The sequence below is a fragment of the Syngnathus scovelli genome, chromosome 3 (assembly GCF_024217435.2).
Source record: "Syngnathus scovelli strain Florida chromosome 3, RoL_Ssco_1.2, whole genome shotgun sequence".
NCBI lineage: Eukaryota > Metazoa > Chordata > Actinopteri > Syngnathiformes > Syngnathidae > Syngnathus > Syngnathus scovelli.
Genome location: NC_090849.1, coordinates 19,054,681 through 19,080,773, shown reverse-complemented (window position 1 = coordinate 19,080,773; position 26,093 = coordinate 19,054,681). Strand labels below are relative to the sequence as shown.

Sequence of the window (26,093 nt, the reverse complement as noted above, 5' to 3'; positions counted from 1 at the left end):
GTACAGTTACAATGTGGCATATTTACATTTATTGTGTCAATCACAGATACAACATTGACGAGATTTAACTGCTAAGAAAATATCACATCATTGAGGGCCAACATTGTTCTTAGCATTCAATTATATTACCGTAATTTCCGGACTATAAGTCGCGGTTTTTTTCATAGTTTGGGTGGGGGGGCGACTTATACTCAGGAGCGACTTATATATGTTTTTTTTTCACAAATTTTTACTTGATCATTAAGACATCACTTACAAGTATAGTTGACCACTTCCCATGTTATTTTTAGTATAGTTGATCACTTCACATGCTTTTATTTCTTTATCTTGAACATATTCAAAACATAAAAAATAGAGAAAACATCAAATAAAGCAATTAACACTTTAAAGCACCATATCCAAGTCCACTGTCTGCTGTATGTACACTTGCTCCATTTTTGCTCCTCTTATATTTATTATTATTATTTATTATTATTTGTTTATTTATCATTTATTCAATACTCTTATTTATTCATTGTTAGTGCCTTCTTGGGGTTTTTTTGTGTTGCTTGTATGCATATGTGTACTATCTCACCGAGGGATAGTGGAAATGTAATTTCAATCTCTTTGTGTGTCTTAGTATATAAAAAAATATATCGACGATAAAGCAGACTTTGACTTTGATAAAACAACCAAAAAAAATTATATTTTCAGACGAAACTGGATGAGGGCGCTCTAAATTTTACCGTTGGCCGTGACTCATCAACTGGGTGGGCTTAAGAAAAATGGCACCAAAAAGAAACTCATATTTTGCAGGTTACAAACTTCAAGTTGTAAAATATGCAGCTGAAAACAGTAATCGAGCAGCAGAAAGAAAGTTTGGAGAACCATGATGTACCAATGGATTACTATTTCAAGTGACGTCAGTAGCGCGGCGCGCCGGTTGTTTACATACAAACGTGCCCACACAAGGACTACCATCATTAGCGGTGATCATTTCTAAGTGACACGGAGGACAAAGAGTTTGAAGGAATTAAGGATTTGGAGTGACATAGAAGGTTTGAAAAACTATTATGGCTTTTACGCACGCCCGGTCTCTACTGAGTCGGGGGCCGACGCTCGGCCGAGTGGCTGTCCGCTGAACGGTGCGCGGGGCTCGGACATGGCCATTACGCACGCCCGGTCCTATGCCATGGAGCTCTCGTGTCTGGAAGTCCACGCCGCCACACGCTTGGAAGTTTGTTTTGTTTAATAAAGAGCCGTATACCAAACCCACGTCTATCCTTGTACTTTGTTAACGCTACAATATAGTTATATACTAGATCTGTGGAATAAAGACGAGGCTGACGTCAGGGCGCACGCGCGGCGATGTTGACAAAGGACGAGGAATTTGACCGATGGATTTAATGGATTTAAAGTGCACGGATGGTTTGATAATATTATTGGCTTATATTATAGTTATTTGAAATATAGTTTATCTATCGTTATATGAGCCTGTGGAATATTTTGAAGTGCAAGCGCCCTCAGTCGCGCGCACCCATTGTTGACAAAGAACGATCGATGGATTTAATGAATTGGAGTGACACCGATGGTTTTATAAACATGTTATTCATGTAATAGTTGTCCTTAATCACTCTATATGTTACGTCAGGCCCGTTCTCAGCTCTTTGTTTGAGTTTGTCACGTTAGCATACCTATCGTTTAGCCTGTTGTTGCTATTTAATGAATTGGAGTGACACTGATGGTTTTATAAACATGTTATTCATGTAATAGTTGTCCTTAATCACTCTATATGTTACGTCAGGCCCGTTCTCAGCTCTTTGTTTGTGTTTGTCACGTTAGCATACCTATCGTTTAGCCTGTTGTTGCTATCGTTTAGCCTGTTGTTGCTCGTTCATGACTGTTTTTGGTGTGGGATTTTGTCGAATAAATTGCCCCCAAAATGCGACTTATACTCCGGAGCGACTTATATATGTTTTTTTTCACTTTTTGGGGCATTTTATGGCTGGTGCGACTTATACTCCGGAGCGACTTATAGTCCGGAAAATACGGTATATTAATTATTATTATATTAAGCCCAAAAGTATCTATTAATTGCTTTTCCTGTATGATTTTATACAGTACATTTATAGTATGTTTTTATATAATATATACTATAGAGTGTTACTTTAAAAAAATGATGTTTGTGGCATTTCCATTGCTGTCAATGGGTGATTTGATTGAATTAAACTTAAGTCAAGACACCATTGAACTTGGATAAACAATCTTGCTGAGCATGAACCCTGGATGGCGTATGGGTCTGTTGGACTAAATTATGAAACAACAACTAAAAACTGAATACCAAGCAGTGAGTCAGCCTGCCCGCCACAGGGAAATAATCATCATTTTGGCAAAGCAGTAGGAACACAAGATTGTTTGCAGTGGAAGTATTGAAACTGAAGCCAATTTTACACAGAAGAACCTGTTGCATCAAAGCTTTTTACACAAAAAGCAGGATTATAGACACAATCACATAATTGTGATATGAAATACTATCAGGGTGGGAGAAATGATCGAGGTGTTACATTTAAGAACCCCCCCGCTTCCACCCCATCACACCTCTGATAGTGCTGCAAGGATGAGAAAATGCCAGCTTTGACAGACAGTGTGAAAGTGGCTTATAGCACCTACCTCAAGCTGTTCATACATCTTCTATGCAAATTATTCAACATATAGCTCACAGTATATGATTCCATCAATCTGGTTGTGTAAAATTCCATGTTTAAACGCAGGCTGCAGCTTCAAATTGAAGCTCGTTGATAATAAAGGTTCCTCATTGTCTTATTATTAAAAAAACAAGACTAAACTCAATATAGTGAGTCTAATTATCATTTAAACATCTGAAGATGTACATGTTGCTAGGAGAATTAAGTCGGAAAAAACAATGTTACAAAAACATGCCTCCCCTCGAAATAAAATACATATACACTTGGGAAATTATAAAATTATTTATAGACACCTTCAAATATTTGACTGCATACTTACTATACTATATAAAGCTAGTTTTTATTTTAATGAGAATGTATCTGATAATTATATAAAATTATACCAACAGCCAACAACCAACTCCCTGGTATTTTCGAAAAAACACCCTTGACCTTCGTGAGGACAAGCAATTTGGAAGATGAAATCCTTGAAAAAAAAATCATGAAGAGTGATTCTCAGCTGCTGTCCCACAGTTTCCTATTGTTGAAGTTAAGAACAATATTTTAGGGGGTTTAAATATAGCCTATGAAAACAATGATGTACCACCAAAAGCATATTGCAAGCCTTGAGGTCTGCCAGCCAGAGGCAGTTGCATTTTTGTTTACAGAGTGAACTTGTCCCTAGAACATGAGGAAGCAACATTTCTTGTCCCTTTCTTAATCCGTGTGGGACCTTGGTAGCTTTGGCTCTGTACTGTACCGGAAAAAATAAAAATCTGAATACAAGCAATTTTTTCTACTAGCTCGTATCTGCAACCCAGCAGTTGACAACTGCTGGTATAGAAGACCATTAAAAAACAAAACCACATTTTCCCATAATCTATCATTCGGGGAAATATTTAATTCAAAATCAGACAATAAAAGTAAACTCTACCATTTGAATAAAATCTAACTAAATTCTCATGCAATGTTGATGTCTGACATACATGTACAAAGTGCTCATAAAGTGTCTGTAACATTTGAAAAAAAAAAAAAACATCTGCACTACGTAAAGAATGAACTCATTGTGAGCTGGTAATGACACGGGTGCATTTTACAATTACATCGCAGTTAACGCCTCCACACAAAGCTTGAAGAAATGACCGCTCGATTGCTAGTCACTGATTGCGTTCCAGTTTGCACACACCGGGTTTCCCTGCAGGAAACTTCCATGTTTTTTTTAGAGAATCTTTTCCATACGACGGAAAATTTGTCTTTGTATTACTGTTCATTCATCACCAAGATGCAGATGACATAAGCGCACGCACATATGCGCAATGGTAGCAGCATCGTGAGCTCTGTAAGTTCTTCCCAGCAAATATAAATGAACGGTACAGTAACGCTAGCTCTCCCTTAAGTGAATCTTCAACAAATGCAAAAGTACCGGGCAGCAATATATTTGCTATCTCTAAATATATAGAAATCTAAATATATTTTCTTTGTCTTCCCAATAAAATAAAACGTATCTCTTTTGTCACCTAACGGGTGTCGTATTAGTGAAACAATTTTCAAGTTTTCCATTCCCAAGTCACCCACGTTCTAGCACATTTAAAAATAGGAAAATAATTGTGGGGGGTATCCCTTTCGCAAGTTCCCTAACTTTCAATTCATATTTATGTAATTATAGCCTTTTATATATTTTATGATCACGTACGCAGTCATGCTTCATGTTCACCTAAACACACCTCCAACTTTGCAATTATTCCTTAGCCGAGTGTAAATACCATTATTATGATCATGAGTAGTTAAACATACATCAACACAGGCACGACAAACATTTAACACAACCGTAAAAAAAGCGATTGCTAACACTGTGTTTAGTCACACCTAAGGACACACCTTCACATTCTTTCGACTCGATCCCTTCGCCATCCCTGAATTATTTGACATAAACATACATGAAACATTTCAAATAACATTTTAAGTGGGTAGTAGTTGAGCTGCTATTAGTTCTTTGTGTGTGTGTGTGTGTGTGTGTGTGTGTGTGTGTGTGTGTGTGCGTCCATCAGCTACATGTAGAGAAGCTTATTGTGGTAAAGCAATCCTTCTGATTTAAAGTCCAGTTTATGTGATTCCTATGAATTGAAATTAAAATGAGGTCAAGATCAAAAGGGGGAAACTCATTTCTGGCCATAAATTGCTCTTATGCAATTTCCTTAGTGTCACTGAACGCCTCACAGTGGACTTCTTTCCTATATTGGTTGTCACTATGAGAGAAAATGCACTACAGATTATGGTGCTAAAGTATTCTTTAGCAAGCTTTTTGACAGGATTATTTGCTGTCGTATCGTCTGTTTCCATCGAGTTTTCACTCATCTCCAAATAAACATTCACAAATCCAACAAATAAAAAGTCACTATCTCAAAATTTGGCCAGCATGTGAACAATACGCAATGACAAAAACAATGATTGTAGCAAAAAATATATATCCTAGCTTCTTACGCTGTTTGAGTAGAATATTCATAGTTCTATATCTTGTGTAAGCACACAAAGTTGTGTCAATGATGCACACTGCTAAGAGTAAACGATGGCGCATGCTTCTTCTGTCGTCTTTGAAGCAGACTGTCAAGACTTTGGCAATTCGCTAAAGATACGCAAGCGGTAAACTGATTGCTTTTATAAAAATGTCTCTCCTTTGCTGTTTACAGGGAAACAGAACACAAAGTGCGTGAAATACATTTTGGCGACGCGGATGTAAGACAGCGGGGGCGCACGTTCAAGTCCCCTCCCGGCTCGCTGCGAGTCAATGTGCCTCCAGCAAAAGTCAGCTAATTTTCTGGTCTAAAGGTGTTGCGTTCAAGGTAAGAGCGCCGCCTGGAGGTCTGGGGTGACATACCCCACGGGCATAGCGGGGAGGGCTTTGACGGGGTGCTGTGATGAGCACAACGGCGCCGACTGGACGGGAGGCGGGTCGAGCAGAACACTGTGCTGACTGTCTAGCTCCTGTACCACCGTGTAGTCCGCCACGGGGGCAAAGAGCTGCGCCTGGGGGGAGTCGGGTGAGATGTAAGGTGACTCGCAGGCTTCGGTCAGCCGAGGCTCGACGGGCGGGTAGGTCTCGTCGGGCATGGCGCAGTAAGGCGAGGGGATCATCGGTCGGCTGCTGTTCTCGCCATCCGGTTCCAAAACCAGGAGCTGAAACTGAAGCTCTTTTTGCCTCTTCTCCTCTTCGCCTTTCTTTGCATCTTCGTTTGAGGCCAACTCGCCCTCCTGGGTTTGTAGTTGCTGGCCAGGGGACAACACCACGCCCCCGAAGGGCATCACGTTGCTGACCTGGGCGTAGAAATCTGTGTTGACCCAAGTCTGAGGAGTTGCACTTTGAGAAGGCACCGGAGAGCCTTCTGAGGCTTCTCTGTCGTCGGGTTGGCCCGGCAACAGCGTGGACGTGAGCATGTCGTCGTCTTCGTCGGGAACATTCGGGTCATCAGGGCGGTCGCTGTCGCCATCGTCATCAGGAAAGCTGATGTGACAGCATAGATGTTAACAAGTAGCGCCGAAAAATATTCTGTGATCTGAATTGAACTTTTACAAGTACAAGAAGTACCCGAGAGCGTTGGAGCAGCCCGCTCGGTGTCTGCCAGGCTGAGAGCCTCCGAGGAGCCTCTCGGTGTCCGAAGACTGGTTGTCCTCCTTTTCCCCAGTGTCTGGATCCTTCACGTTCACCTCGATAAATTCCACCCATGGTTCATCTTGGTAAAAGTCTGGCGAGTACGTGGGGCCGCCAAGCAGACCTCCATGGCTCAGGATAAAGTTCAGCTCATCCAGCTTCCCTTTCTACATGGAAACAAAAAGACATTAGGTTGACTTGCAAAATCTAACAACATCCAAAGCAGGAGCTGTAGTAAAATAAAAAAAATTAAAAAATCCTTTACAACAATACCACTTAATTGACACTTCTCAAGATACTTGACAAAAAGTTTATTAATATTATTTTAGAGCAATGGTTCTTAACCTGGGTTCGATTGAACCCTAGGGGTTCGGTGAGTCGGCACAACAAATTATTTGAAATAGGTTTGAAGATAATTGCTGGAACCATGAAAAGACCGAGAACTACAGTATGTAGTCCTCGATTGTGGAGCTATAGCATTAAACTGTTTTTCATCACTGTGGCTTTCCTGATTTTTTTTTTTGGGGGGGGGGGGGCATAGGTTAACCCACAATTACAAAAAATACTATTTACGTGTATATATTACAAAAAAAAAACATTTGTACCTTTAACATCTCTGGATCCACTCCTTTAATTTTGGGCACTGGAATCGGTGGCAACAGAATGACCATTAACCTGCAAAAGTAGCAATCTCATTTTATTCAAGACAAAAAAAAAATCTTTTACGTGTGTGCATTTGAGTTCCTACCTGTGCTGTTGCGATACCACAATCCACATGATGAGTATGACGGCAGCTACGACTCCCAAAACGATAACCAATGTAAGCAGGGAAAATGAATCTAAAACAGATGAATAGAAACAGCCTTACAACCCAGACAAGGACACAAAACTACAAAAGCACAAACACGTTACCTTTGCTAGGACTTGCGGCGATGTGAATGAAAACAGATTCACTAAAGTCTCCAAACTTGGTGAAAGCTTTCATCCTGCAGCGGATGTGCACTTCATACACTTTGTCTACAAGGAGTCCATAGATTGTTTGATGAGTTTGTGCCTCCAGCTGAACCTCCAGCTGAAGAGAACACACAAGTGCAACAAGAGATCCATGACATGAGGTCATCTTGCATGATGCAGTGATAGCAGACAGTATCATCATGTTTGCCAATAAAAGGAACTGGCCAAGCTTGGACTATTTCCTTGGGGGTCGAGCAGAGTTCATAAGAAGTGGGTGAAAACTGAATTGAAACAATGATAAAAAGTTGTTTGCAGTTGTGCCAGCAGATATACCACAAAAGGTTTAGTTTGTTCTTTGGCGCCATCTACTGCCACTTGTAAGTAAGTGTAACATGGTGGGTCTCTACAGAAAAGCACTCAGTAAACTAATTTCATGGCCAGTGAGTGATTATTAGTTACATTTCTAGAGGTTTCAGATTTACAGGGATACAGTTGGAGAAAGATTTATATGCTGAGATTAGCAAACCAGGCAAAAATGCCATGACCACTAAACCAAGCGCTCCCTCACTTGACTTCCTTCACTAAGCTTGTGTTTTCCCAAGAGGCCTTGCTCAGGCTTCCAGTGGGTTTAAGGGAAGAAACATGAAACTACATGTCCTCATTTGATCTTCCACTTTCCACTGGAGTGCACACATGGTGCACTTGTTTGGCCGACTTTGCAAACTTAAATGTTGTGGAATTTACAAAAGACTTGTCAACTCACTGCCTCCCAGTTGGTGCTGTTCTTTTCTCTGTACTGGACCTCGTAGACGATGTTCATCCATCCAACTTTGACATCTGCAGAGGGAGGCGGCTCCCACGTCACCATGACGTCGTAAGTGAGCCCAGAGGGACTCACATTTAGGCAGGTCCAGTTGAGAGCCAATGGAGGGTCAGGACGTACTGCCAAGGAAAATGACTGCTTGTAAATCATGTCAATGTGGTCATTTTAATAATGAAAGTAATTTAATCAGATTTTTTCTCTTTGACTCAATGGAGTTTGTGACACACTGGTCTATAAAATGACTTTGTCAAAGCAGGATAAAATTATCTTAGCTAAATGTGAAAATCTGTGTGGAGTTGATCCCCATTGGACATTTTTTTTTTTTTTTTTTTTACAAATCCTCAAATTCTTTAAGAAAAATGGTGACTGGGAAATAAGGGTAAAAAAACAGGAAAAAAAAATGACTCCCACTACAACATTTTTTAAAAAATGGCGAAAAAAATCTGAAAATGCAATATTGTACTTTATCAAAAGTTATAATCCAAAAATAAGCTAGCTACGAACCAATGTTTTCCACGGAGAAGCAGTCATCTGTGTTGAAATAGGTAATGTTGTCTCGGCTGCGAAGTTGCATACAGTAGGTGGTCCAAATGGCTGTGTGGTTTCTATCAAAGAAGCACTCCCGCCTTGAGTAGAAATACTCTGGACACTCTTTCCATTCGTCCTTGGTGGAGGAGCTGGAGTCAGAAATAAACAAAAGCAAACATGTCAGCCACAGAAATGCTGTCTGCTTAATAGCAGTTGTTTGGGCTCTTTGCTTGGTCACGACGCTCACCCTATAACTCGTTTCTGATAGAAGACCCTCAGTGCTCCAGGGTCTGATAGATTGTTGAAACTGCCCGGACTCCACCAGCACCTGAACGTCACCTGGTCTCGGGATGAACACTTAGTGAAGTGAGGTTCCGCGGGAGCTGGCAAGAAAAGACAAAAAAAGAAATCTACTTTATTCACCTTCATTAACTACAAAGCGATTGAGACTTTTTGATCTATTGAGTGACAAGCATGTGCGTCCATCCATCCCCCTGATTTTTCCACCCTTATAATTTCATTCAACTGCTTATGCTCGGTTCGATGCCTGCTTAATCTGATAGATCACTGCATTCCTGTCCGCTACGCCGTACACCCTCCCCGTCAACGGACCAGGCCCTTCATCTTCTGCCTGCCCCCCCTCCTCTCCTCATCCAACAAATTTCAGCTGCCAGCACCAAAGGTTCAACAGACTGAACACAGTGTGAAAACTAGCAGAATAATCTTTGCAAAAATATCTGTTGTAGTCATATATGTGCAAAAAATGTGCAAAGTAGCATTTTTGGAAGATGGCTCTGCATGTACGTCAGAGGTGAAACGTTTCACAGTGACACCTGTAAACCTTTCAAATACCCTTTTTCATCTCCCGCTAACGCCGACAGATTTTTTTTTTCTTACAGTCATCTCAGAAAAGTCTACCTGTCACCAAGTGACAAAGTGGCTATAATGTCGACTTAAGTTCAAGTTTAAACAGGGTAACCCGTGCGGAGGGCGGTTGCAGTCAACACTGTGCAAACTCGACAAACCTGTTTTCAAAATTACTGAGTTATGCTCTCAATTAAATATTGTTTCTATTTTCTCCTACATTACCCTCTTTGCAATCACTAAGGTGAGGACACAAATTGAAGACCAGCGAGAGTAGTTCTTCTTCTTCAAAAAAAAAACCTAAATAATCAAATCCACAGGATATGGTGGTACTCCTATAATTTTAATATTTTAATTTTCCATTGAAATTTAGTAAAAACCTTCCAGAATGTTCGACTTATTATGCAACCCTAGGCATAATTTAGAATTCACAACTTTAGAAGTTCCACTTTGTGCATGAAAATAATTCTCATCCCCTTATAAAGAGCACTATCTTATCTAGTTGAACATGCAGTCCATTTATACGTTGCTGGGCCATTTTGCATCCTAGACGTCGGGTAAAAGGTTGCCCATTAAGGGCCACTCTTTGAAAGGCCCAAATGCGCCACTTCCCTCGCCACAGACAGTCGCCATATTGTGAAATGGTCCGTGGTAGCCAATGAGGCCCCGCCGGTGTCAATAATATCCTTCTTCCAGCTCATTTTGCAGATTCAAGTTAAACATGAGGTTAATGGCATAATGGAAAGAAAAAAAATCTTGACGCATAAGATTCAGGTCGACAAAATAAGTGGAAATGGGTGTACTTTAGCTGAATATTTGAAATATAATTTAAATAAAATGTGGCCATGATATTTTACAGTGACAGTTTTCCATTGAAGTAGCAAAAAAACAAAATGTCTAGGACTCATTTCCGTAGTTCAAATTTGGATAATGGATGCTTACTAGCAGAACAAAGTCAAATTAATCAAAGGGATTTGAGAATAGAACACCTTGGAAAAATTTGAACAAGTAGTAATGACAAGGACAAACAAAGAGATTAAGTGAAGCCTTAAGGCACTCCGAAGGACCCGAACAGGTCGAGAAAAGATCTTGCAACAAGATAAAAACAGGTGATAAAAATAACCGTCAACATGCATGTGAACTTGGACCTTGAAAATAAAGAACCTGTGAACAACTTCAAAGTGCCATTGTCCAACTGCCAAGGACTTGCGGTCAAATGTCGTTGGGTGCGTGGGGCCAGCCATGACTGCATGTGAATGATAGCGTTTATGACCTGAGGAGAGCTTTACAGTTACTACCGTTTTTAAGAAGAGGAGGGCATAATCTGCGGTTAATTGGGGTAGGGCATCCATTTAGCAGGTTGATGAAAATCTGGTTTGTCAATCATTTTTGCTGTTTTAAAAGTTCACAGCATACTTTTATTACATCCGAACATTCTGATCATTCCACCTGCGATTGCAAACATAACGTGGCATTGCACTGCAGAATGTGTGACATCATCACACGAGACAAGCAAATATTTTTAATCTAGCCCAGGTTACACTTAAGTGTGAAATCCTTCAATCCTTTATCTTCAATATTTGTCGAACCCTTCCAGCGTTCTGTGTTCCAGTGTTGTCTGTTGAACCACTTTCTCTATTTTTGCAGCCCTCTGAATATTTTCTTTTTTCTTTGGAATTGTTGTCCACACACACCCAGAACTCGGCTCTGTTGAAATGTGTGCACAGGCCGGGTGGAGTGACCATGTCTGTGGTTGCTGCTGGTTACCACCTTTGTGCTGTGGAACATGGTGTCATGCAACAGCATCAATCATTAGGCCTGACAAACAGAGGGTGGGGGGATGAAAAAAAAAAAAAATCAAACCAAACGCTAAGCGGACACTTAGAAATAAAAGGCTCTGTCTCTGAATGTCCTCAAGCTCCAGACCAGAAGCACAAACACAAAGTCAATACTCTTTATTTTCTTTGTATTTTTGGCAATATTTCACGTATAGACACAAAAATGACAAATACGCTGTGACGTGCAAGCCAGGCAAGAAGTTGGCATTGCCACTTGGAATTTGGCTCCATGCGTCAAGCAACAAAATAATAAAAAATGCATTGGGATTGTTACTAACGACTTAACTATTTTTTTGGCTTACATTTGTTTTTGATACAAAAAATAATAGTTGCTTTGCAAAGACCGTAAAGACGTTGCTGAGTGGTTATTCTGTGGTGTTGTTGGGTGTGTTAAGAATTTTTTTCCTCTTTCCCGGAAAACAGTCTTGAGTGACAGATAATGCTAAAGGTTATTCACTATGCTGCCTCTCACGGGTCAGTCTTGGTACTACAACAGACTTTGCATTTAAGTGACGTCACACAATTTGTATGCTGTGTTGGTCACGTCAATAAAAAAATAAAAAATAAATATGGTGACTTTTTCTCTCATGTCTGGAATAACACTTTTTCGAAAGCAAGAGCGAGATTCAAATGGCTCTAATAAGAAAAAGCACGTGGGGTGGACTGCAGGCAACAGGTGGAGGGTCGGGAAAGGCACAAGCTGCACTTTTGTTTGCTCGCCTTATCAGCGTCGACGTTGTTTTCAGATACTTTAACGCTTGTTGAAGAACACCGGTACAGTGCAGCAATCGATGGGGGGACCATTTTAAGCCAAAACGGTCCAAACGTTATCATCGGTTGTCTGAGGGCTTATCAGAGAGGTAACGCAAGCCCAAGATAAGAAGAAGCGTGCTGCAGTTTAGGGAAAAAGTACAATTGGGTGGAGAAACGTTTCCAGCAATTTTACAGATGCGACATCCAACATTGTAACAATTAAGGTGCACTTTCCTTGTAACGAGTCTGCTCAACTCAATTTCAGGCAATTTCAGTTTCAACTATTCTGTTTTTGTCTGGTTCTTGTGTGAGGAGTGTCAAACACATCCACGCTCAGCTCACATCTCGGCTATTCAAAAATGATTTGTTTGTCATCAGAATGTGTTATGCGTGCCACATGCAGTAGTCAGGACTATTTCATCTTGGCAGTTCTGACCAAAAACAAACTTAAAAAAAGAAAAAAAATATGCAGCATATCCAAAAGACATTCTTCCAAAAACAGCACCATACCAGCCCAAGGGCTTGGTCATATTTCATAACAGCTCTGGCTTGCATATCCTCTGGCGACTACAAGAATGATAGATTCGATTTTAAACCAGTCCGTTCTTAACGATAAAACATGTTTGGCCGAGAGTCTGTAGAAGTTGGCAGCCGAAGCCTCCGCAATTTGCCAGTCAGACTGTCTGAAGACATGGATTAATCGTCGTACTTGATTGATTCATCGATACTTTCACATTTACACCAGACTATAAATAAAAACCTTTCAGGTGTGGGTGTGTCTGAAAAGGTAAGCACAAATTCATACCTCCACGCTGCAACGCCCAATCCAGAAAAACCTGCATTTGAAGCAGCTATTTGACCGTTTTGCTATAGGGCCCCCATGCACTTACAAAGGTGAGCTTGTGTATTTGGAAAGCAACAAGGACATGGTCAGAAGAGGTCAAGTCACTGAATGTGCATCCAAGCAAACTATGTCTTGAAATAAATATTGAGCAAAAAGTCTGCACAACCACGCACATAACTTTAAACAGTCAAAGCGGTCCATAATTATATGTGAGCTTCGGAAGAAAATAAAATCAAAGACTGTCTGAACCTGCAATACTCTAGAAGTTTTACAGACAAATTGTTATTGTGTATTTTCAATATTAAGGAATTGGAACTTGTCTCACTAGGAATGAGCAGGTGCCCACACTTGGTAAGAATCAACAAGCTTTTTTTTTTTTGTGGTGCCAGATGTAGTAAAATGGGTGCTTAGTGCTGTATGATGGTGTAAAATGTTTTGGACTTAAGTGGAAGCAAGGGAGAGAAACCCAACAGAAGGAACAAAAAATAAAAGAACAGCCAAACCACTAAAATGAATGGCTTTTTTTTTTTTTTTGGTCCCAACTGCCTGCCAACTCGTGTCCAACAAATTCCATGAAAAGTGTCCTGGTGAGGTTTGTGTAATCCTGCTGGGAGTCCAAAAGACAAACAGACACACAGACAGCCAAACCAACATAACCTCTGTGGCCATGCATATTGATTTTAGATTGATTTTCTGCAATCGGAAAAGGACACAAACGTGTATCCTAAGGGGTTGTTCTTGAAGGGAGTGTTTATTTGTTCTCCAGCAAACCAACCAATTTAAACCAATCCAAAAATATTTCATGGACGTTGCCAAAACTTTGACAAGACATTATTACCGCAAATTTAGATTAGCAGATTTTCTTAGGCCTAATTTAAGCACAATGAACATTTTTAAGCCTGGTAAATGAAATATAGTAGGGCTGAAACTAACAATTATTTTAATATTCAATTCATTTGTTGATTATTTAGTCGGTTAATCAACGATTCAAATAAATGTTTTAATTTCCATCCCTTTATTAAAAACAGGACATTATTTCAAACATATTTAGGATTCAGTTACTGGTCCGGCAAAAATTCTATTTCCAGTAAAAGCAAATGTTTACAAATGTTATATTTTCATTTAAAATAAAGATACAGAAATAATAATACTTACATGGAAGTGTAAAGAGAGAATATGTACTCTTGGGAGGCCCAAGGATTTGGGCAACTTTTAAATTAAACTTGGTCTTGCATCATCGATTATAAAAAATGATTTTTGATTCATTTGATGGTCAGTGTGCTTGAAATTTTGCTTAAGACATGAAACATTTATCACATCACGTATCAACACATACTGACAACATTCATGGAATTATAGAAACAAGAATGAATCAATAAGTCAGCATTTACTGTGCTCTTCCACCAACCGTCAGCATCTCTGGGCTCAATGTTGTCAAGGCAACGTCAAATCGTAACAACCCCCCCATCCCTATCATTCTTTCACCCGGCTCGGTGACAGTTGTTCCCACCGCCCAATGTTCCCGAATTGAGCAGTCCCTGGACTTTGATAGAGTGGCCCGGGGCGTCCGTGCGTTTACCCCCAGCGCTGATATCGATCAGGAAATCGCTGCGTTTGCTCAACGCTGAACCTTCTGCGCAAACACAGCATTCTGCAACACACGTCTGACATAAGACGTGATGAAGTGTTGCCCTTAATCGAATGCGTTAATGTTTGATAAGTCACGTGCAGACTGTCTGACACACCAACAGTTTATTTCAAACCTGAAACAAACTTATGACCTCTACCAGGAAGGTTCTGTTTCACCTACATGTGATCATTTGTCACACCAGTAGTCCTCAAAGAAATGTCACATGCCACATGCATAAGGCAACAGGACCCTGTTGTCATTCTAAAATGCTATTGGCTATTGTCACATAAATAATAATAATCATTTTATTTTTTTTAAATAATATCATTTGAATTCACTTATTTTTCTAGGAGTTTTTTTTTTAAGACCCCCCCCCCGCCCCCCCCAACCAAACCCCCCCCCCAAGATTTTCAAATGTATACATACCGATGACAAAATAAGTCACAAAAATAATGAATACATACGAATACATTTTAAAAATCTGCATGCCATGTGTATGAAATTAAAAAGATGCTATGCCAGCTAAAGTTTTAAACAGATTATCCAACAGATTCACATGTTCAAATTTTATCATATGAGATTGTAATTGATCATGTTTATTTGTGATCTTGTTACTTATCGTGCGCTTGGATCCAAAAGAAACATAATAACTTGGCCTGTCCTATAATGTAGCCAGCAACACGAGATTACGCATTTAGCCTTGACCTGAGTTCTGCGAATTTAAGATACAGAGCAACCAGAGAGTGGCACGTCCCCCTTACCTGATGGCGTCATGTGGTGCCAGTCGGTGTCAAAGGCCGAGGCCGGAGACGAAAGCCAGGACGGGGAGGACGTGAGGAGGAAGAGCAGGAGGCCGGATGAGGCTGAGGACGTCGTCGCCATGATGCTGGAGAAGAGCAACAGAGGAAGAGTGAACGAGTGGCAAGTGGGGGGAAAAAAACTTCTGTCTTCCTCCCTCCCTCCCGTGCTGCCCATTTTCATTTTCAGAAACTTTTCAAAAGTTAACCTTATATTTGCTGCTTGTCTTTGCTACTCTGACAATATCCCATCACGGGACTATTGAAGGCTTATTTAAACATTCAGTCCCTGGTAATTCTGGAACACAATTCATTATTAAAAAAATATATATATTAAAAGTTATTGTATAGCGGTCATCAATGAAGACGGAAAACCTCAGGTCCAAGTAAATAGGTGACTGCTTAGAGTGTGCGAGTCCAAACAGTCAAGTCCAAATATAGGTCAAACTCTGCCCACACCCAAGGCTATTTACAGCTGTGTCCCCGCAACTTGTTTCTGGAAGGCCCAAAGAACACAACGTACAGGAACACTCTTAAGTTGACACTGCCAATTAATTCTCACAGCATATTAAATAAACAAGGCTTAACGACAGAGACTGTTTGCGAGTAAAAATATAGTATTGTGAGTTTCAAACAGTGAGCCCCTTCCCAAACCCCCCCCCCCCCCCCCCCCGCAAATTTCCATATTGCATTAGCAAGTGCAAGCAAATACAAATGCCCCAAAAAGAAAAGAACAAAAACAAAAACAGCAAAATGCAATGATGTTAAATCATTGAAAGCCTAAGAAATGAGTCAGGATTGCATGAAAGAAACAAAGCAATAAATCATTGAATGTGTGTGTATGTGTGAGGGAGTGGGGGGACTTGAAGTGGTGGAGGGGTGAGTGCGGAAAGATTCCAGAGGCCGCACAAGGCCAAGTCATACAGTGCAAGAATTCATGCAAGAAAGCTGTGAAGCCATTAACTCATCTGCCTTGACAGAGAAGCTCCATTTAAAAACAATTCTTTTCCAAATTACATGGCAGCTCTTTTTATGCTTCAGGCTCATTAAAGGTTTCGTCAGTCTCTCGCTGTCATTAAGCAGATGAAAAAAGAAACATGTCAACTGGGTAAATAGAATGGCTTAAAGTTGCACGAAAATGTATTTGATGCTTTAGAAAAGCGTGATCGATACATATTTTCGTACGTGGGCATTGGGTGTTTGCTCAAAGGCACGTGTGTGGCGTGATGTAACTTCAGGTGAATGCCCAGAGTCACCGCCCACCTTTCTCCTGAATGAGAGCCAGAAACATTTAAGTCTCTTCCTTGACACGGCAGGATTTTTTTTTTTTTTTTTTTACTGCTGGTTTCATACAAACTGACAGATTGTATTTTTTGTATGCGGACCTCAGCCAGCGACAAACCTTGACTCCGCCAAAAAGCTCGCCAGAGCCAATCAGAGAAGAGGGAGGCTCGACACAGGTCTCAAGGGGTCCCTCTGTAAACATACGGTCAACTTTACACTACCTCTAACACACATACACATTGCTTATTAATCATCTGTGTTTACTAAAGACAAGCTGACACGGCAAAAGGGAAAGCTACCGATGGGATTTAAGATGAAGTAACAGTGAAGAGATAGATAGAAGGTTATGAGGGGAAGAAGTCACATGAGCCGTGTTGGCAAAGCGCACAGTTGCACACACACAAAAGGGCAACGTTGGCAAATTAGAGGTCCTTGCAAAAAAAAAAATCTGTTCAGTGTACAGAGAAAAAGGATTGCAGTGTGAAGTTAAGAGGGAAAAATGATTGCAATGTGAAGTTAAGTCATGACCTGTAAGCGTGTCATATCGAGATGGTTTGAGCTTTGACTTCTGTTTTCTCATGTTTGGTGTTGCATACTGGAACATCAAATATTATTATTAAAGAAGTAAATATTTTTTTGGGCATATATTATGGTAATCTAATTGGCTTTTCTGTCTGCCCAGTAGTGTTCTTCAGTGCACGCACACCACGAGGTGATAAACAGTCGAGCCACGAGCTTAACACTATCTGTGAAGGTGTCGCTGACATGTGAAGAAGTTAAACAATGTGGCAGTTAAGCCTACAGGCTTGTGGATCATTTTGAATAGCTTTGCAAATAGTTTTTGAAAAGTACACATCTAAATGCAAATTAGCATTCGCCATAATTACATGCAAGTCTTTTCAATGTACGTCACAGTTCGTTAACAGAATTACACAACTAATGAGTAACGTGCATGCACATGACAAAGCTGGGCCAGGTTTTGATGAGATGACACCAGTGTGACAATTAACTCTCCGTGTTGTCAATTTCTATTTCTTCATAAACATAGTTATCAAAGATGGAGAAGTCACCCCCCACCTATACTGAAGTAAAACGGATTGATTTTTGAGCCAAAGAGAAATGAGTGAGGAAGATCAAAATTGGGTAACACAGACATTATCCTGACATCTGAACTTTGACCTGTTTTACTGACGCTTCTCCTTGCTCTTGTTCACACAGGCCTGCAATTTTTTTTACTTACAGCGTACTTGCTAATTTTGTGAAAAAGCAATTCTACCCAATTTGAACATTTTAATCGACAGTTAACCTTTGCAAAGGTGCTTGATTGCGTTGAGGTCAATTCTTCCACATAAAAATTCATCCAAATGTGCTTTTAAGGACTTGACAGAATAGGCTCTTCTGCATGCTGTTGCTGAAAACAAACAATTGTCCAAAATGTCTCGATGAGATAAAATTCCATGAATATGAAAAAGATTGAGTTATCCAGAACGTATGTAGTCTAACGAATATGTGAGCCACCTAAGTAGTATACAGACACCGCAGACAGTGAACATGAGCCTGCATGTTGCAGCAGGGAGGATTCAGAAGGAGTAGGAGGAGTCTGCAAAAGAAGCAGCCCACAGCTCTGCCTTGTTCCAAGTTCCTCACCACCGCCTTCATACACACATTAAACCTATGCAGAGCATATTCATGTGTGTTTAAACGTGTGTCGCACACAAATGTCAACAGAGGAAGAGCTTGTCTAACCCGCTCGCATTGGAATATCAGACAGCTCCGATGTCTCTTCTCCGGTTTCGAAAAAGAGAGTGGAAAAGTCAGAGTCAGCACACTGGCATGGGAGCAGCCACGGCTGGAAGGAGATCAGCACGCACATCTGCAGAGCTCCCTGTGTGAAAAATCAAGTGTGCGTATCCGAGCAGCAACAAGACGATGAGAGCAAAGTGTGCACTCTTCAGAAGTGAAAAGTCAACTTGGCATGTGCGGACTTGCAACAAGTCCAATTTTGAACCAGCAACTGTCAAGTAAAATTAAAAACGATCATAATTACCCCGATCCGCCCATCTAATATTTTTCCAAGTAACTGGCTGTCTACCGAGACAGTTATTCTAAATTAAGGAGGATTAAAATGTCAAGCCTGAGCTGCATGGATTTTAATTCGGCAGTTTAGTTTGATGTGGATGTTGCATGCAACAAAGTGGAGATATTTTGAGAATTTCTAACCAATCGAGATCCTCTCCAAAACCCAAACTTAGAAAAATAGGTATTGTATTGCCATATTTTGGGGGGACCCAATGAAAATTGGCACCATTTTGGGGAACCCTCCCACATTTGGACAATAGTAATACACTCAAATAATTAAGTAAGCTTTGCCGAGATCACAGAGGAAATAAAATAAAATAAAAGTTGCTTTGCTTCTGAACGCATGTACCATGAGAGCATATACAAATTATAACTTTGTTGCCATGAATTCACAAAAACACATAATGTTCACTTTTCAACCTAGCAGTTAAGCAAATAGTTTCAAATGCTTCCACTAAATTAAGCAAAATGTTAAGACTTTAAATGGTGCATGTTTCCGTGAGTGAGTTTGCAGCCAGTCTTTCAGGTTTTCAAAGCTACATAGACATCATAAAATTACCTAAAAATATGAAAATGCAATGACATAACCCTAAATAGTTTTTATTTTTTGAGGGGGGGGGGGAGTGTCCCCCTCATCTTAACGTCATCAATGATAGATATAGGTATAAAGCTAGCACAATCTTTTTGCCCCAATTAAATAAATCAAATTTTCAAATGAATTGGACCTTTTTATATTCTGCACTGCAATCACTCTTTTTTTCTTTTTGTCATATTTAATTTTTTATCACCACTACAAAAATAAAAAAACTACGTTAATTACGGTGCCTGCTTGATGATCTTCACTTGTGAACGCAATCAGAACTGACTTGGGACCCTTTTGGGGTCCCCGATCCTCGGTTGGGATAACCCTAGCGTCCAATAATTTAGAAATAAGCTTTCGTTGAGGCCGGAGGATAATATAAAAGAGAAACACATGTTGCTTTGCATCACCACACAGAGAGCACGAAAGCCTGCGCAATATTACCTCATCGTTTCCGATAAACTCAATCGCATCTAATATTCGATGTATTACCTGATGTATTTTGTCCGCTAATCACTTCTCAGTGGTGACAGTATGCGTGAAAGACTGTTGCAGCCAGCTCGGCTTTTTTTTTTTTTTTTTTAAGTTCGCCAAAGTTTCCCACGCAGCAAAAACTACGAAAAGATCGTGACAAGCACAGTGACAAAAGAAATACGCTATAAAAACAAGTGCTTACTTTGCACGAAGCGTCACGATGGAATCCTGCAAGAAGCAGATGGACTTTTTTTTTTTTTCCCCACGACTGCACAACTTGCTCATCTACACACACGCAATTCACTCCAAGTCTTCTTCACTAGATTTAAACTGGAGTCCCTTTTGCTTCCACTCGCTTGTGTCCATGTATGCGGGAGACTACTACTTCTTACCGGGAAAGCCCACGCACGCTCACACACACAACACGTCCACACATACTCGAACACGTCCACAGTGCTCCGTCTCCCTCACATGGCGGTGAGGCGCCCCCATCCGCCGAAAAAGTCCAACCTCCTTCCCAAGACCCGCAGCCAACAGGAGCCGGAGGACATCCAAGGCTAAAATACATCCGCCTCTTAAAGAGCTGCGCACACGCTCATTTCGTATTTGCATCGTCTTTTTCAAATTGAACTTTATTTTCTTTTGGCAAAACTGATCTTATTTGTGTTTGAATTCGTTGTCCAAATAAACTTTTGTCGGCTTGTTTAGAAATAACAGATATGTCATTTCACATTTAATATATTACACTTTAAAAAAATGTAAAATTGAGCATCTCTCGTGGAATTATTTAGTCTTGTTGATATGTGGACAGCTTGATGCATTATATAGCCAAGAAAGGCGCAATAATTAATCGATTAATCAACAAGTCATTGATTAACAAATAAATTGATAATAATAATTAATAATAAGCGATTAGATTTTTTTATTAAATTTGTCCAAATGTTTGGAATTTCAGATTCTCACCAGTATATATAATTTAATTTCTCTAGTTTTCCATGAAAGCAGACTTAGTGAATCAAAACAAAACATTTACATACTACATTTCTGTCTGTTTTCTGACATCACAAACCAAATCAGACAATGAATCAGAATGAATAATATATGTTTGTAAAATTCATACACTGTCCATTTAAAATAATGCGCTCTTTTGTTTTTTTTAAATCCGGTTCATCGATTAATCATCAAAATCATTAACAGATTATTCGATTACCTAAATAATTGCTAGTTGAAGCCCTAATACCAAACATGATAAAGTAGAATACATTAAAAGTAGATTATACGATACTGGCTTGATAAAACATACAATAGATGGACGTTTGTTTCTTTTAAGCCTCACGAGGAACTTCCACAACACCAGTGACACTGTCTGAGGCTTGCCTGGAATTTCAGCTGTCAATGGAAGAACAAGTAGCCCAAACGCAGCCCACCCCCACTCTGATCCCCCTGTCCACCCAAAAGCCATCAAGTAGTGCGGAAGGACCCGCCTAAACACTTAAGAGGGAAGCAGGCAGCCCAGTTGCTCTTCACACTAAATTGCAGGAATTTTGTATATGCATCTTTAACTGCGTAAACATACTGTTGCAGTTCCCACAAATGCAAGTTATGGTGGTGAGATTAAATGTTGTCCCGAAAAAGAAACTTGCATGTGAAAGCATATTCTGGTGTCTTTTTTTTGACATGTCAATCCATGTTTTTGTACAATGTTAGGTGGGGCGGATGTTCAATTATTTCCTTTGTTACGGAATCATCATTCCTGTGATTGTGATGGTGTGCTTTCATGTTGTATCAAATATGACGGGGGAACAATGTATCTGGCCCAGTGGACCTATGCGGGACAAAGCCACACTCGCAGTGAGATATGAGGCTACAACACAACAACTCAACTGTGACACAAATGGCGAAGAGAGAGAAAGTAAATTAAACAAAAGAAAAACACCAGAGTTTCATATGAAGCGAAACACAAGATATCGCAACTACTGTTTAAAATTTCATGACAAAATGTAGACTTTTGTTTACAGCAATTTCAAGCCATTTTGTTTCATTCGAAATAAGCTTTAGGGAGCTGAAATATTCATGAAAATCATACCATGTGGGTTTTTTTTTTTTTGATAATGGCAAAATAAATGCGGATGCTGTCTTTTTCCTCATTTTGTTTGGCCCATAATCCGGTAAATTCTATTTTTTCCCCCAAACAATGTTGTGTCCTCTGTGTGTTTTTGTTCCTGGCGTAATGGGAGAGTGGCCTTTGTGTCACCCCCCCCTTCAAGTCCCCTATAATGTATTTAGGGTGGTCTCACATCACAAGCGTGACACTTGCCAGTGATGTCGGCGGCCGTGCTGCCTATTGGATTAGATCCAAGTGAAGAAGAAGCCTGCAGGGGGGGGGGGGGAAACACAAGCGCACAAATGCCTTGTTCTTTCATCCATCTATTTGTGGACCTTCATTGTTACAAAACATTCTCCGGCCCCTTTACCCCAGTTTTGACCATCACTGGTAAACATCCAGTGCTTGGAATATTGCAAGTACTTTTCCCCTGCCACATTTCAATTTACGTGCATGTTGTCTTGAATGTAAACTCGAAATTGCCAGGTCTGAAAGTGAACGTGAGTGGGAATTGGGTTGCTCTTGGGTTGGATATCAAACCATTCCAAGGTTTTCCCTAAAAAAGTCAAGAATGGCCACATTGGTCACACCGCCCCCGTCCCCTAAAAAAAAACTAATCAATATTAGCAAAAAGCTACATTCAGCATGCCTTGAAAATATGCCCTTGAACTATAATCTACTATTACGAACATTGGCCTGAATAAAGGTGACAGCAGGAGGGCTGCGAGGGCAAGTGGCAAGGAAATTGATGCCAATTGGCGAGATGGCGCCAGGCGAGTAAGAAGTGCAGCGTGTCAGCATGAGAGCCCCGTTCATGTGCAAAACAACACAATTAAGTGGAAGGCTTAGCCGTAATCAGTGGAAGCATCATGCAAATGATGTTTTTTTTTCTTTTTCTCCTTGCCGGTGACTACCTTAATTTCAGTTGCCATCCTAGAATACAAATCAGGGACTTAAACTTGATGAAACGCCGGGTGAGCGAAAGTAGTATGCAATGATATAGTAGAGAACTTCATATTAAATGACTTATAGTAAAGTGCTTGTTTTGCTTTATGCTGTCTTATTGAGCTTTGTAAATGTGAACGGGCAGCTTTGAATCTCTATTTTTATATGTCAGGTGCAAAGCAAGTGTCTCCAAGGATCGTTTTATATATTTGTGGCAAAATGTAATGTTCCCAGGAAATAATGGAATTGACAAGTGAGGGGTGTTGTCTGTAGATTACCTGCCTCAGATTGATGTCCGGCGCCGGCACCACGTCGCCACTCCTTTGTACGTTCATGTCGTCAGTATCATTTGGATGAATTAGCAAAATGTCCTTGTGCTAAAAAAAAAAAAAAAAAATAGCTTACATGTTTGAGCAAACAGGCTGTGCAACATTACCCAAATTCTTCCTAGAGCGTGTTCTGTCCGATTCAAAACCCAACATTCTCGACACAATTTTGAAAATAAGGCTGCTTCGGATATGTGTGTATGTGGGTGTAAAACGGCCAGGGCCGAGTTAACTGTGGTTCCAACGTCATGACATCATACCCCTGAGGCCTTTGTTTTGTTTGGAGAAGACAAGAGGCAGCTGGAGGTCTGTTGTTCATTCATCAAGCCAACATTCTACGAGGCTCCACATTTAAGTGAGAGCGGAAACAGACACATCTCTTGTTATGTGTGGCCAAAAGGTAAGCAGAGCTGCAGTGTACTGAATGAAGCGCTGCCTTGACGAGCAAAAAAAAAATTTAATGATATGTCTCTAAGATCATGTTATAATGCTGTTTACTTAAGCATGTGATTAATGCAATTATATTTAAATAACTGTATTGCTCCTCTTGGACTAAGCTCTTCTGTGTTGCAGTAAATTCCATAAAATCCCAATTTTACATTTTTCTCTTTGTCATCACTGCTACCATTCCGCTACTTGTGGAGTTAATCCTTCCGATTCATGCTGATAGGACGTCTAACGCATGATTACAGTTTGAACAAGTTTATCTGAACTCTTGAAATTATTTGGTAAAGGTAGTCCCGCAGCACGCATGCACACATGGACCTCACATCCATTTAAAATTCATTCGGGGGGAAAAACAAAGTACAAGTCATTCTGCCTTAATGGCCCTAAATTGCATCAATCAGCACATTACTAAACCTCCATTGCAATAAAAAATATTATGAAACCTAGGGAACATTTTGATAGGTAGGGTTGGTAATTTTTACAGATTACTTGCTGTTGCCTAGGTAACTAGAACAAAAAAAGCATCAGGGAGACACATTATCTTTCTAGGACTGGCAAAATGATGGTGAACTATAAACACAGAGGGCGCACTTATGAAGCATCAGCACAAAAACAGTGTACAACACAAACATGTATGATGTGCTAAATTTATTCTCAACTGTATTTACCTCACATATAAAATCGTAAATAGCCCTCTTCTCACAGATATGTTTTCCTCATATTTCAGGGATGTGACTTCTTTACACCATCTGTTCTAGATCAATATTATTCAGACAAAATTACCCATTAAAAAGACATTAGGAGTGGAACGGCAATGAAAATAGCTACCCTAACTTTTCCCCTGGAAAATCTCTTCTTCTTTTGCATCTACTAGCTTTGTTTTTTGCGTTATTTATATTGATTTGACTTTTGCCAGCAAACAAGAACTTTGTCGTGTTTCTGTGCCATATATAGGATTCGTAATTTTTTTTTTTTTAAATACAAACAAGTAACTAACTATCATAGACTTTGACACCTGAGGATCTCAGCAACCAAGAAATACCATCCAGAAGACCAGAGAGAGATTCTGCAACTGTATCCTGCACCTGGTTCAAGACAGAGAAAGACAGGCTGCTCAAGGACACTTTGAAATTTCGTCCATACCATCTATTGACTCGACTTGTCCCGACAAATGAGCTACAGCCGTGCCATTCATTCATTTATTAAATTAGAATAATTACCATCCATGGATTAGGTAACTGAGGCAGGCCAAGTCTCTTTGCCATGTCAACACAGGGCGTTCGACGGTTGCTTTGCATTCTGGTGGTCCCGACTGCTTGGCTTTCCTCTCTTGAGATGCACGAGAGCACCAACAAGGGTTTGGATGTGGAGCACAGCACAGCTCTGATTTGAGCCCCCTCAGACTCATCTTCACCTGTTGAATAAGTGTAAATTGTGTCACTTAGCAGAAAAGGAGAGTAAAATGAGTGAATGTAGAAATTGCGTGTGAAGGCTGTGTGACATTAAAATGACTTTAATCCTTGAACAAGGGAATGATGAGTTAAAATAATCTATTCTTCCAACTTTAGGAAGCACTGCTTCTCAGCATTCACTCAAATAAACCCACGTATTGGTCTCTCACCGTTGCCTGGTTCAGCATTCGCCACATAGATGACCCCTTCTACAACCTGGCACACTTGCTGCACCTGAGGAGCCGGCCTGAAGACTGGGTCCCCCGAGTCATTGCTCCCTATTAAAGTGAAGAGTTTCCCACTCATGTACTGCTTCTGTAGTTTGGCACGCTCCCTTTCTGCTCTGCACACAAACACCAAACGACCATCTATCACTCTGTACATACCATTCAAGGTAGTGAACGCTTACTTGTTTGTTGAATATAGTGTAAAGATGTTGAACTTGTGCTGGTTGTTGAACATGTAACTGATGCCAGAGCCGATTACTGACGGTCCTAAAGGATGGGAAAAAAAAGTTGCTTGAGTTGGAGAAAAGTGAGGTGACACTTAAAAAAGTAAAGACTGCCATCTTCTGGTGGACGAAGCATCCTTGCAAAGTACAGTGCAAGGCAGTGCATCATTCATGAACCTCATTTCTCTTTGGCCACAAGATGGCGCCAAACCGAAATTTGGTTTTAGCCTGAGGAAAAAAAAAACTCCAAAACAAAACAGCAAGTGGCTGAGTTTTTAAGAAAATAACATTCAAAAGGTTCATTAAAAAAAAAAAAAAATCACACTGCTAATATGCGGGGGTTCATATCGCCAAAAATTAACATATGTGACTTCAGTTATTTAAAGAAATGAGTCTGGTGCCTCACCATTGACGTGACTGTTCGGAGTGACTGACATTTGCAGAATATCAGAGGCACGCATGAGACTGGTGACTATAGAAACGTTCAGTTGCTCCATGCCGGGCCCGAACATGATGTAGCGTGGCTCAGATGAGGGCACCAAAGAATGCATGAAGAACGACAACGCATGGTACGGTGGCCACGAAGGAAGCCATTTCTGTCTGCATGAAGGG

The 26,093-nt window shown here is 40.3% G+C and overlaps 1 protein-coding gene and 1 long non-coding RNA gene across 7 annotated transcripts; one reads left to right on the top strand and one right to left on the bottom strand.

The window, feature by feature from the left end:
* Positions 1 to 6: 6 nt before the first annotated feature.
* ghra (growth hormone receptor a) lies at positions 7 to 24,875 on the bottom strand. Of its 6 annotated transcripts, XM_049716625.1 has the most exons (12): positions 24,800 to 24,875; positions 24,595 to 24,664; positions 23,089 to 23,183; positions 15,305 to 15,429; positions 8,862 to 8,997; positions 8,591 to 8,763; positions 8,027 to 8,205; positions 7,222 to 7,381; positions 7,058 to 7,148; positions 6,915 to 6,984; positions 6,247 to 6,476; positions 7 to 6,162 (listed from the first exon to the last, which is right to left on the bottom strand). In XM_049716625.1, the coding sequence occupies exons 3-12, from the start codon at positions 23,139 to 23,141 to the stop codon at positions 5,499 to 5,501; spliced, it is 1,881 nt and encodes a 626-aa protein (XP_049572582.1). In that variant the 5' UTR covers positions 23,142 to 23,183; positions 24,595 to 24,664; positions 24,800 to 24,875; the 3' UTR covers positions 7 to 5,498. The 6 variants fall into 6 exon arrangements, with proteins under 6 accessions (XP_049572582.1, XP_049572583.1, XP_049572585.1 ...); XM_049716626.2 differs by lacking the exons at positions 24,595 to 24,664; positions 24,800 to 24,875 and adding an exon at positions 24,248 to 24,574; XM_049716628.1 differs by lacking the exons at positions 24,595 to 24,664; positions 24,800 to 24,875 and having other exon boundaries at positions 23,085 to 23,183.
* On the top strand, positions 23,334 to 26,093 carry LOC137840188 (uncharacterized). The gene is made up of 2 exons (XR_011086673.1): positions 23,334 to 23,532; positions 25,148 to 26,093. It is a non-coding gene; the product is annotated as an uncharacterized lncRNA (long non-coding RNA).

Coding starts and splice junctions, on each gene's coding strand:
- ghra (XM_049716624.2), bottom strand. CDS start 20,042: ATGAGCAAGTTGTGCAGTCGTGGGGAAAAAAAAAAAAAGTCCATCTGC. Junction 8,998..15,304: donor GCACCACATGACGCCATCAG/GTAAGGGGGACG, acceptor TTTTCTTGCCAG/CTCCCGCGGAACCTCACTTC. Junction 7,382..8,026: donor ACAGCACCAACTGGGAGGCA/GTGAGTTGACAA, acceptor TGTTCTCTTCAG/CTGGAGGTTCAGCTGGAGGC.